This window comes from Cebidichthys violaceus, unplaced genomic scaffold (assembly GCF_023349555.1).
Source record: "Cebidichthys violaceus isolate CVI_PGR_0920_01 unplaced genomic scaffold, fCebVio1.0.p SCAF_177, whole genome shotgun sequence".
NCBI classification, from domain to species: domain Eukaryota; kingdom Metazoa; phylum Chordata; class Actinopteri; order Perciformes; family Stichaeidae; genus Cebidichthys; species Cebidichthys violaceus.
The window spans coordinates 106,295-119,383 of record NW_027176348.1 but is presented as its reverse complement, the minus strand read 5'-3'; the positions used below and the strand labels follow the sequence as shown (position 1 = coordinate 119,383).

The 13,089-nt window shown below is 46.1% G+C and overlaps 1 protein-coding gene across 2 annotated transcripts; it reads left to right on the top strand.

The window, feature by feature from the left end:
• The first annotated feature begins 1,453 nt into the window (after positions 1 to 1,453).
• aspg (asparaginase homolog (S. cerevisiae)) lies at positions 1,454 to 13,089 on the top strand. Of its 2 annotated transcripts, none has more exons than XM_068712837.1 (13): positions 1,454 to 1,945; positions 3,263 to 3,389; positions 5,947 to 6,058; positions 6,179 to 6,304; positions 6,419 to 6,502; positions 7,548 to 7,674; positions 7,763 to 7,875; positions 9,126 to 9,311; positions 9,415 to 9,528; positions 9,638 to 9,757; positions 10,246 to 10,341; positions 11,165 to 11,328; positions 12,673 to 13,089. In XM_068712837.1, exons 1-13 carry the CDS (start codon positions 1,693 to 1,695, stop codon positions 12,761 to 12,763), a joined length of 1,713 nt encoding a protein of 570 aa, XP_068568938.1. In that variant the 5' UTR covers positions 1,454 to 1,692; the 3' UTR covers positions 12,764 to 13,089. The 2 variants fall into 2 exon arrangements, with proteins under 2 accessions (XP_068568938.1, XP_068568939.1); XM_068712838.1 differs by having other exon boundaries at positions 1,927 to 1,945; positions 3,295 to 3,389.

Below are 13,089 nucleotides of genomic sequence, written 5' to 3'. Positions count from 1 at the left end.
ATGACTTTAACAAAATATAGAATCATTTTTACATATCGATCATCTATTTAACTGATATAACTGTAATACTGTTTGTATCCTGGTAAAAACAATATAATAATATAATGAGAAAAACATTATTCTAATACAGTCCAATCATTAGAACGTAGTGTGAGGTCACCTTACACCTTACATATCCCAAGACACCCACAAACTGTGACTCACTGACTTAACACTTCTTTTTATACTCCCATTTATATTTAGACACTTTCATATCAACACTGTCTTGTGTTGCCCTGTATATTGCACTACATGTTTGTACCTGTTCTGTGTCTTGTTTTGTACCTTGCACTGTGGGTGCAGTCTGAATGTTTCCTTCACTCCCATTGCATGTTGCATCATTCATTATTTTGTTTTGCACTGGAGACCAGAAGAAACACAATTCTGATCCTATTACACTGCACTGTGTACAGAGGGATCACAATAAAGTCTCTATTATCTTATTCCTTAATAAACATTCATATAATTAATAAACATTCAGCTGGGACTGTATTGGTACATTTTATTCTATGTTAGTAACTCAGGTGTGGGGAACTGGGAGTCATACACTGAAGTTATGATAACATTTACATATAAAATATATGTTGTTTTATTGAAGCTAAAAAAAAAGTACAAATTAAAATTGTACTTATGTACAGAACTTGAGTACTTAGTTGCTTTAATCACTGAACATAAATAGGCTAATTAATATAAAGCAGCGGCATAATTTAGCTAAAATGGGCCCCAGTGCACGCTAGCTACACCAGTTATGAAGAACACACAAACACACCATCGTGTTGTTTGTCATATATATTGTCACACGCTTGGAAAGGGAAGGGTGAGCAGAGGGTTGTTCAGTTGGATGCAATCTGCAACCTCACCAATAGATGCTCCTTTAAACACAGGCGTATTGCAAAGGTGGCAGTCTGAATTCATTCCACAATGAACACACACACACACACACACACACACACACACACACACACACACACACACACACACACACACACACACACACACACCAAATGGGTCATGGTGAGAAAGGATCCGAGTCTTTAATGTAGGGTTTGTGGTCATTGCCTGTAGTCACTGGGTAATGGATCCACCCTGCCCTGAGGCCCCAGTGCAACCGCTGTGTCTGCACTGTCTAGTTCCGCCCCTGATGTAACACAGTGAGGTTATACCACTTTATTCAAGTATTTCAGCTGCTGCATGCACACTTACAGAACTCTTGAGTATTGCATATTATTCAAAAACTATTTCTAAAAACATATTCGGTGGTTTCATTGTAATGCTGAACCACGTGGTGCAGTAGTGTGGAGGAGGTTTTGCTGCAACTGTCCATCAAGCGCGTTGCCCTTGACGTCTCACCCACATCCCTGACGTCAGAGTGGACACTGTCTGTCCATCAGCACGCCAAGGTCTCAACTACGGATACACGGGTCCAAGGGGAGGAAGAGCTGTGGGCTACATCGCAGTATCATTTAAACCGTGGTACCGCCCACTGTTTAATCCAATGATAACGATGGGACGTGCTGCGCTAGGCCGCGGGATCGGTGCCGTCTTTCAGCGTGCCCGCAGCTCCTGAAGGGACCACGTTGACGGTGTTGAACGGTCGCAAACAGCGCGTTTAAAGGGCCAGTAACACAACCGGGCGCGCACTCGTAAGCCGTCATGGCGGAATCCAGCTTCAACAACCTGACATCCCTCGCGCGGGCTTTGTCGCAGCCTACGCTGAACCTGACAGAAGTGACCGATGTCGGCGCACACCAGAGAAACATCCAGCTGCACTCACGCCGGAGGAGAAAGTTGTCGAGCTGCAACTCGGTCGAGTCCGTCGAGTCGGCGACTTCCCCCTCCGCCGTCGAGGCGCGAGTCCTGGTTATAAACACCGGAGGGACCATCGGGATGACGCTTCACGATAATGGTATACGGCTAACGTAACGGGTTTGTTTGTTTTTTTCTGGTCCGGTGCCCCCTTCGCAAGCGTGGCCGCTCGTTAGCACAGCCGGGGGTAGCGTGCCGATAGCATGTTCTCATTTTACTGCGAGCACGAGTTAAGTCAAGCTCCCGCGTGACAACAACACGCGAGCGCATCCCAAAAATAGTCCTGCACAATAACTTAAGCTAATTGAAAACTACGTTGGTTTATCTCCTAGGCTCGACTCCTGAATCCTGATGCAACACTACAGTTACGCTACATGCACATTGTAAATGTCTCAGGGAGGTAACGCTAAAGACAACTACTGCACAAGCTGCCCCTCCTCGTGCAGCTGTGGTGGCATCACAACGTTCTCTCAATGAATAACTAGATGTTGACTTTAAGGGATTGGGCAACATCTGGAGCAGGTAGCAAGGCTGCTGCTGTGAGAGATGTTTCACTTCCGGTACACTCTGACATTGACTCTGTAGTATTTATAGGCCTTTTGTTGTTTTGACAATGCTATATATATAATAACATTGTTGTGCTTGTAGGCTTGTATTCTAATCTTAGAATGAAATGGCCTGGAGATGAATATATATATATATATATATATATATATATATATATATATATATACATTTAAAGTTATGGACCTGCATATATATATATATATATATATATATATGCAGGTCCATAACTTTAAATGTATGCGCACGCACACCTTATGTGTCAGTTTAAAGACTCCATTCAATCTGCTGGTTTGACACAGTTAATGGAAAATTAGTTGAGTTTACTTTGGACCATTGATGAGTGTTTACTAAGTGTTTACTAAGGCAGGGTGTTTCAAAGTCAGAGACCGTGGAATGACAGGAAAAACTTTTAAAATTCCCTTAAACTACTGTATTTCTTTAGCCACACACATGCAGGTTATTCTACGTGAGCTCTTTTTAATACTGACATAATAATAGGAAATGCAATCATTTTTTTCCCGTTCGCTGAGCCTCCCCTGAAACAGTTTGGAGCCCCCCCCCCCCCACATTGCACAGCTCTGCTCTACGGTTCTGGTTCCCCTTTACTGTCTTATCAAGTCGTCCTGTCTCGATTCCCATTTCAGCCCCTCCAACACTGACGCTTCTGACCACTAGGGTTCAGTATGAGACTGATGTTTGGTGTAGAGCTTGACTGTAACACCTCTTGTGCTATTCTCCTAAACTGTTACTGATTAGCAGTGATCTCACAGAGAGCACGCTAAGAAATATTACAATAACACCCCCCCCCCCCCCCCCCCCCCTTTTAAAAAAATATTTTTGTAACCCACAGTGCTCGCCCCAAAAGCCAATTCTTTTGTGCAGGGCCTGCGCAAGTTGCCCATCCTCCACGATGAGCTGTATGCCCAGCAGACCTGCCTGTATCAGTACTACGGGTCGGAGAACAGCCTGGTCCTGCCGTAAGTGAACCCCCGAATTCTTCCCCGCTTAGTCAGCATATATCTATAACTTTATTTAGAAAAAAATTACAATAATCCATGTCCTGCTCTTCACACAGGATTCATGTTCTGATTGTCTGTATAGCTTTTTATTTAATATAATTCATCATTTAAATACCTAAGGAAGCCTATGACAATATGTTTTCAGTATAATGTTACACTTCTCATGTAAAGTTATGGCCCTGGAGAGCTGAGCCTGGCCTAAAGCCTATTGTTTCTACGGTATTTGCAAACTGCATGGAAAAGGGAGTCACTGTCCTCCATGATTTTAATGACTCTAAACTGCTTTTGTTGCTTTAACAGGAAGCCAACGCCCCATTCTGACCATCTATTTCACGGGTGCTGTAGCACTGCTAGCATTGTTTGTGCCTGCTTTACGCGCTCTCTCTCTCAAGAGAGAGCGGTTGGATGTCTCCGCAGTCCTTGAGAGCGTATGTTCGGGTGTGCTTGCCTGACAGGAAACGCATGCCGACGTGGCCTTAAATACCAGGAAGGACACGCGAGCGCGGCGCCGTGTGCTGCCTGAAGTATTTTTGTGTCTCTCGCTCTTCGCCTGCTAATATCGCCTCTGTCATCAACACGCCAGCTGTCTTTAAGTATCCCAGCTGAGATGAGCCTGATGTTTCCTGGAGGGGTTGTTTGTGGAAAGCTGCTGTTGGCATACTCGGAAAAGCAAAAGCTAATCTACTCTATTGCTGTTTGCTTAATCTCAGGTTGTCTTGATGTCTTGACGCACGTGCTTGTGGAGCCCCTGTTTTTGCGACAGGTCCCCCCCCCCCCCCCCCCCCCCCCCCCTCAGCGATCAACGGCCTCTTAATGGTCTTAAATGATAGCGGGGCGGGGGCGGCCTCCACCAGAAACGTACCCCTTACTCACTCATTTCCATACACTGCTCCCACACCTTCAGCCTCCTGTTTGTACACTGGCTGCTCACTAGATGTCTTACATGTTGGCAATCAGCTTACTTTGAATAATATTAAAACTTCATTTTTCTTTAAGGGGTGAGAGCACTTTTTAAATATTCGCCCATCCTTGAGTCGGCGTTGTGTTAATATCAACTGAAGTAGGCTCACATGCAAGTCTAATCCTGTTGACAGCACCCGGCTCCAGTCTATGTCGAAGGAGGGAATTAGTTTATTGATTTATTGAAAAGCTTTATTCATGCGATGTTGAGAGGCAACGCCACAAGGCTGTTTGCCCCCCCCCACCCCACACACACACACCTCCAACCCTCCTCTTCGACTTCTTAAGTCCCCAATCATGCTCACGCACACACACACACACACACACACACACACACACACACACACACACACAGGCATTCATTATTCTTAAGCTATGAGGCGTCTCAGCACGGCTATGCTAATGTTGCTACACCTTTAGGGCGCACTGCCAGATAGATGAATAATTGGTGATTTGAATAGTGTTTTCTCGTGGCACTTTGGCTTCAAGATTACCAACAACATATGTTCCAGGGTCGTGCGCGGACTTAAGGCTAATTAGAAGAGTTGTCTGTCGGACCCCCCCGCTGATCCATTCAGCTCCTGTCTTCATGTTAGAAGGGGGGGGGTGTTTCTTTAAAAGGGGAGATTAAAAAGAGAATGTTTCCAGGGCTCTTCAGCCAGTCACGCTGCTTAATGTGGAGTGTCGCAGGTGGAGCCGTGAGACGCCCGAGTTCAAATCCACACAGAGGCGGCATGAATATGTATATACGTGAGAGGCTCCTTCCCTCCTAACTGGAAGGAAAAAAAAGAAAAAGAAACACGGACTTTCACCCCCCCTCCTAACCTGAAATGGCTCACTGAATAACCCTGGAGACAGTAAGGCCCCTCGGCTTTGCCTGTGTTTGCCGTACAGAGGGGTAAAGAGCTCCACAGGACATTCAGTCTTTGCCGTGGAAAGGGGAAAATGGCGAAACGGTAGAGCGCTGCTCTTTTTAACAGTATGCAAACACGCCCCTCCCTTTTTCACTTTCAGAATTCTCTGTGTGTGTCTGAAACAGGTTTTGGCACCCTGCTGCCGAGACAGAAGGCCCGGCTAAATAGACTTTGTCTCGCTTCATAAAGTCTGCTTGGTTTTTTAGCATTCCCCTATCCTTCTTTAAACTCACTCCTCAATTTTAACCAGAACTTAATGCAACTCTGTTTGACGCGCACGATGAAGACTAATGATGGTTTGTCACACTGAAGATAATAATAATAATAATGTGTTTAACCGCGTGTCCTTGATGTATTTTGGAGTGAAGGTTTTTTTTTGCCTGCAAAAGACTAAAACCACTGATTCATTTTGGACTGTTGGTCCCGTTTGAACGTGTGTGTGTGTGTGTGTGTGTGTGTGTGTGTGTGTGTGTGTGTGTGTGTGTGTGTGTGTGTGTGTGTGTGTGTGTGTGTATATATATATCTATATATATATATCTATATCTATATCTATATAGATATATATATATATATCTATATAGATATAGATATAGATATAGATATATATAGATATATATAATGACAGAACCTCTCTCTTGCAGGCTGAGTAAAGACAATAAGAGGATAGTCTACACTGTTGTAGAGTACAACCCTTTGCTGGACTCCTCCAACATGACCACAGATGACTGGGGTCGAATTGGAAAGGACATTGAGGTACTTGCAAAATGATTTATGCTTTTTAAATCAATCCTATAATATTCATATTGCTCCTAAAACACACGATATAATATTGTATTTGTGCTGCCATCTTTTTTTTTTTTTTTGTTTCTCCAGAAAAACTACGAGAACTATGACGGTTTTGTGATCCTCCACGGCACAGACACCATGGCCTACACTGCCTCTGCCCTGTCCTTCATGTGTGAACATTTGGGCAAACCGATCATTCTCACCGGATCACAGGTAAGAGCTGCCGTCTACAGAAAAGGGGGCCTTAATGGACAAACGGAACGAAACGTGTTCGCGTCATTTTGAAGATCCTCTGCCCTCTGAGGACAAGGCCCGTTGTGTGTTCAGGTGCCGATCTATGAGATGAGGAATGATGGCAGAGACAACCTGCTGGGGGCGCTGCTGATCGCGGGACAGTTTGTCATTCCTGAGGTGAGGAACTGGAGCTGGGACGTCAATGACACTCAGCTACTGTATCCGATTATTAGAGACATTAAGATATTAAGAATTTCCCTATTTGTGAAAGAAACAGAGAGAGTATGAGACTCTAGATGATCCCCAATAGTGGCTTAGATTTTATATGTGGGGTTTAATAAATGCTAAATGAGTTTTAAATGAACTGCAGAATGAAAATAAGAACTCTTGTGATATTATAACCCTGTATATTTGTTAATATGTTGAGAAATACGGTGCGATCTGCAGAGACAGGTGTCACTACTGGCATTGCAAGAGATAACGAAAGCTCTCCTAAAGGACTTGTCCGGTGAGAATTCTTTCTCTCTCTCTCTCTCTCTCTCTCTCTCTATCTCTGTGTCTCTCTGTCTCTCTCTATCTCTGTGTCTCTCTCTATCTCTCTCTCTCTCTCTCTCGCTCTCTCTCTCTCTCTCTCTCTCTCTCTCTCTCTCTCTCTCTCGTGTTTCGCAATACCGAACGACATAGCAGAACAGGAAGAACACTGAGAAGTGTTTTCACACATTCACAGGGGCTGCCACGCACCGTGCAACCTGCCCATCAGGATGTAAACTAATGCTCAACCACACACACACACACACACACACACACACACACACACACACACACACACACACACACACACACACACACACACACAGGGCTCAGCCTTCGGGAGTGATTCAGGGTTCAGTGTCTCACCTAGGACACTTTGACATGCGGACGTCAAACTGCCAGTCTCCTGATTAGCGGTCGACCTGCTCCGCCTCCTGAGCCAAAACCCCACGTATCCACAACCCCAAGTGCAGTAAAACAAAAAACGCCGCCGTTGAATTTTGCTGCATTGAGGGTTTGTTAAACACACCGATATGTTTTGTGCGATAAGCGTTTTTCGCCATGAGTTTCTAGAAAACCGCTCCATCTGTAGCACAGCTTTTCATGCGTATGTTAAGTCCCGCAGCGTTTTGTTTGTCTTGGTAGAGGAGCAAATGGCGTGCAGTAAATGTATATCGTCGTCTCCATTCAGGTGTGCTTGTACTTCTACAACAAACTCTACAGAGGGAACCGTGTGACCAAGGTGGACGCTGGGAGTTTCAATGCGTTCTCCTCTCCTAACCTGGCTCCTCTGGCCGTCGCTGAAGTGGACATTACAAGTAAGCCGGTGGCGCCACGGGGCAAAATAAACATTGCGTTTCTCCACTTTTAATCTTCTTTTTTTTTCCCCTCCATCTTGTCTTTTAGTCAACTGGGATACAGTGTGGAGGGCAAACACCACGGCAAAGTTTCGAGTCAGCACGGAGCTGAACAGGAACGTGGGTCTGCTCAGGCTGTTCCCAGGAATCACTGCTGCTACTGTAAGTCGCTCGGCGCCTGAGTCGGACCGGAGGCGTTCGCCTGTCGACCTTGGTCCTTCAGTTTGATGTGAATTTCTTCTCGCACAGACTTGGACTGATATGTCCAGGATGTTTGTGGTACACTCCAGACAAATAAACCACATAACAGATATTAATAAGTCTTTGCATAGTACTAAAAGTCACTTTTATTCCAAGAGTTTAACCTGATGTCTTTTCATTATTTATGGGTAATTGCAGAAAAATCAAAGCCACACAAAATTGATTCAGTGAAGTGATGAAAGGTAAATGAATCATTTTACCAGCTTGGTGCCAATTTCACGTTTTCCTTCACAGTGTATTAAAAAGTAATTAAAGATATGTTCTTCAAAGGTAACCGGCTGTTCAAAAACTACTGTTTTGTCTAACTGCAATAAAATATAGTTAACTTTAATTTAATTGTGCTATTACCCGTCTTCCGTTACCTTCCCCGGTCATGTAAACTGCCATCAAAGCTCAGCCCAGAGAAAGATGAGACGGAGTTATGGGCCGTGACCAATCGCCCTGTAAAGAGGGAGGACTGGCGTAGATACTGTAACATTTAGCCGCACCTCCCCCCCGCAGAGGCTGCCGGGAGACCGACTTTACTGTCTCAATCTGCTCGACGCTGCCCAGCTCGGCTATCAAGACTTTCTTACAGCCTTTAACTGCCTTTTACGAGGCGCTGTTTTGATTATGCACCAGGCTCCTGCGTGCCCACCAGTCTCTGCAGCGACCAGAGCTTCATTGGTAATCTGCGTCAAAACTTCTCTTTTTTTTTTTTTCGTCAAACTGCTTATCGCATCAGAAAAATAGCGACCGAACCTGGCGCTTTTTTAACGTCGCCTTCTTCTTACATTTTACGGTTACTGCTTTGGTCTTGCCAAGTGACTTTATGCTTGCTAACACCTTCAGATTAATTGCTCTCCTTCCTGTCATTTCAGTCATCTGCCATTCTAGTCATACGCCATGGCTAATGATGTGGTATAGGGCCTCCCGGTGCCAGCCAACCGGTGACTGAGATACTGGTTGCATAGAAGGCACCAGATGGGCTTTTAGGAGAGTGAACGGTCTCGTGCATCGGAGTTAGAGGGGCTGCAGGAAAAATAACACGGAATACTAATTCCTCAATTTGATTACGCACAGCTGAGAAGCCGGTCCAGTTGGCCGTGGATCTTGGGCGTTTTTTTGTTTTGTTTGTTGTAACGTGAATCCTCGGTACATCTTGTGTCCAGGTGAGGGCTTTCCTGCAGCCGCCCATGGAGGGCGTGGTCCTGGAGACCTACGGCAGTGGGAACGCCCCCGATAACCGACCTGACCTGTTGGAGGAGCTGAAGAAGGCCACGGACTCTGGGGTCATCATCATGAACTGCACCCAGTGTCTGAGGGGGACCGTGTCTGCGTCTTACGCCACCGGCAGGGCAAGTCACTACTACTACTACTATACTGTGTGAATGTTGAATTTCCCAAGCACACATATAAATATATATAAATATATATATATATATATCTATGACTCCTCAGGTGTTGATGGACGCTGGGCTGATAGCTGGTGGAGACATGACTCCAGAGGCGGCCCTGTCGAAGCTGTCCTACATATTGGCCATGAAAGAGATCAGCTTTGATACCAAGAAAAAGGTTGGTTTCTGCTTTCAAAAGAAAGTATAGACGATCACCGTGTAGATTACAATAATAATCATAAGAAAACATGAAGCTCAGGTGTCTTTGTGTGTGTGATTCTGTCCAGATGATGGGTCAGAACCTGCGAGGTGAGATGGTTTCAGACTTAGCCGGAGCCAAGCTGTGTCTGAGCGACAGCCGTTTCATCCAGGTCATCGCCAAGTCTCTGAGCATCAGCTGCAAGGAGGTGACTGCACCACCACCACCACCACCGCCACCGTCACCACCACCGACGCACACAGACTTAAATACTAGCACGACGTTAAGACGAGATCCTGGTCAGGATGACAGTTTATTAAGAGAGCTGAGGAGGAAGAGACTTTTATTAAGAAACCGAAGGGTTTCTGGAGGAGATGGAGAGGCAAATGTTCTCCTAATGCTGAATGACAGTGAGTTAATGAAACCGATTACTGATACTGATTAGATGGCGCAGGGGGGGGTAATGTTTGTGGTCGATCTCATTAGAGATAGAGATATCTACCGCCCAACACTAAAACGCTATAATGACCAGAAATGACAAAATGCTAGATTTAGTTTCTCTTCAGGCTACGTCAGCAGCTCTCTGAGAGTTTCATGTTTGTGTGTTTCCCTAACCCGAAGAAAAAGCACTCATTTCATTTCAACCTGTTGAGAATAGCAGCGGTGTTTCTGATTGACGTCTGTGGTGTCTTACAGGAGCTGGAAGCCATCCGTGACGCCCTGACCCCCCCGCTGGCATGCGCCGCTGCTAAGATCGGAGACATAGAGGCCTTTGAAGCCCTGAAGGACATGGTACTGCGACCCTTCAATCCACACAGCCTCTGGGTTGTTATTTTGTTTCAGGGAAATGTCCTTTGCACCGTCAAGCCTCTCCATATTGATATTCAAAATCCGTCAACCCTCTCACAGCTCAGCGCCAGACTTCTAAACCAGCGGAGCAGCATTTTTTTATTTTTTTTTACCGGGCTTATCTTCGATCGCGTTTCGTGTCGTAGGGTCAACGCACCCAGGTGAACCTCTCGCATTGATGGTTCACCAACAAGTTTCCAGGGTCACTATCCCGTACGAGGGCTAAACACAGCCTAGCAAAACACAAGGCTCGACCGGTAAGACGGGCCTAGAGTTGGTCACGTGAACACGTTTTGTATGTGGCTCGACTTGCATGCAGCCGCTTCTTGGTTTAGCCTACAGCCTCTGTGGACAAATTAAAAAGTGCAAATGCGCTGCGGTCACACCCACACAGCTACCTTTTTAACACACGGAGGAACTTATTCTGTGAGAGTTTCTTCTTTCTTTTTCCCCACTTTCATTCATCCTCCTGTACCACATGTATGTGTTTGTTGCCTCTACATGTGCCGCTGAACCGTGAGGTAGAAGGTCAACGAACTGGTGGCTAAAGGGATGAGGCTGGCGTTTTTCTACGTCCCATTTAAAAACAAAACTAAAATACATTCCAACACTGTCTGTACGCTCATTCTCATTCACTGATGCGTGAACATTCTGGCCTCACATATAATATGTATTAACAGGATGGATTTATTGCTGGCTTTGGTCTTTCCATTTCATTTTGTTGACGATGAGAACAATCTAGAACATTACTTCATGTCTTCGGCAGGGCAGCAACCTGTGTCTGAGTGACTACGACGGACGCACGCCCCTACACATTGCCGCCTGCGAGGGCCACCTCAAACTGGTGGAGTACCTGCTGAGTCACGGCGCCACCGTCTACGCTAAGGATCGCTACGGCGACACGCCCCTAAGCAACGCCGTACGCTTCAGGTGAGACTCAAAACAGCGAAAAGGGGGCGAATGTGTTTGCTTTTGTCTGTGTGTTAAAGTAATAATGCCCCTTTTTTTTTATGAAGTTGCAGACACAACATTTAAAATCCCCCTTTGGCCGTTATCAACATTGAGTATGTTGCTTAATAGCCGCTATAGAGGGGACTTCATTAAATGAGCCTGCTGCTGGGGAGGGAGCGTGGCTCTGCTTAAATGACAGGAGGGGGAGCAGCGGCTGTCGGGGGGGGGGGGGGGGGGGGGGGGGGGGGGGCTGAGACTCCTAATGGAGTTTAGAGACCAGGCAATAATTATTCACTAATTAGGCTAATTGTCACCTGACCGTTTAGACAGTGTTTATTTTTACCAAAGCAGTTTTTTTTTTTTGTTTTTTTTCTTAATTTTATTTTTTTGTCATTCGTTGACTTTGCCCTGAATGTCTAACAGAGGGAAAAAAAAAAATCCTCTCTTGATGTTTCAGTTTTAGTGCTATGTTGAGCCTCGGGGCGAAAACGTTGTATGTGTCGAAAGCTGTGCCAAATGGCTGTTGTCCTATTTTAACGGTTGGCACTGCAAGCGTGGACTTGTTTCCCCTTTTGTGGCGGCGGAGGGACGCGCTGGAGCGCTAACACCTGTCGCCGCTCTTCCGATGCTGCGCGCTTTGCCCTTCCTGAGTGCCTTTCTTGAGATGACGGCGAGCGCCGGGGAGCGTCGCGTCCGAGCCGTCGGGGCGTCACGCTGTCCGACTCTTACTTGAGCGTCCCTGACAGTTCCCAGTGAACTGCAGTCCCGATTGCCCATATAAGGAGTGGCGGAAAGCACAGAGAAAGAAGGGTTAAAGAACAAACATGGGGAGTGTCCTCTTGAACCAGTCCGACCAACCTGCTCCCAGTTTCACAGATGAGAGATACTGGCTCCTCGACAGGAAGTCTTCTGAATGCTTTTAATAGTTTTCTCGGCTGCGCGTTGCTCTAAATACCTCCACGCGTCAATTGTGGGCTAATTCACCGTCTAGCATAAACAAGCTCAGCTGTTTTAATCATAAACTGAGCAAGTCGCTTTCAGGCCCTTTTTTTTTTTTTTTCGGTTTCATCGAAAGTTTCCCCGTTCGCCACAAGTGTCACTGCAGGTGACTCCTGCGTGGGTGGTTGATTGCAGCGGATGAGGAACTTGTTGTTACATGCCAAAGCACAGTCACCGCCACACAGACTGTCAAAGGGAAGCCAATCAAATCAAACTGTTTGAAAAGATCGTGTAATCTAAGTGAGACTGAGCGACGCTCTTCCAGCGTTTATACGTTCCATATAAAGTACATAACTCTTGTTGCGTGTTCTGTGAATGACGTAGGCACAAGGAGGTGGTGAAGCTGCTGAGGAAGACCGGAGCTCACTTCTCCAGAGACGAGTTGGATGAAGCCGGAACCGAGCTGTGCAGGTGAGACGCGCACAGAAGCACGTTCTTTACAAACGGTTCTCTTCCAAAGCGTTTCCGGGCTGCTTCGCCATCACTACGGCGACCCATCCTACATAGCTGACACAGGCTCAACCAGTTGTCCCGCTGTTACACAAACGGCAGGAATGCTCCCCGGCAGCATAGCTTCGCACCTGTTCTCCGTCGGCAGGTGTGCGACACACCGCCTGGCCCCTGTTGTTCAGCTACCTGAGAGCTGAACGACAGGTTTTTTGTCGAGACACATTACAGTTTCACAAACACGCCTTTTTGTAAGGTTCGGTGAGCGCGGCTTGTGTTGCTGTCGAGATAAAA

What these genes read in the sequence shown, in the direction of transcription:
- aspg (XM_068712837.1), top strand. Translation starts at nt 1,693, where the DNA reads ATGGCGGAATCCAGCTTCAACAACCTGACATCCCTCGCGCGGGCTTTG. An exon ending in GAATTGGAAAGGACATTGAG is followed by an intron (nt 6,059 to 6,178) that starts GTACTTGCAAAA and finishes TTGTTTCTCCAG; the next exon opens with AAAAACTACGAGAACTATGA. An exon ending in TTGAAGCCCTGAAGGACATG is followed by an intron (nt 10,342 to 11,164) that starts GTACTGCGACCC and finishes TGTCTTCGGCAG; the next exon opens with GGCAGCAACCTGTGTCTGAG.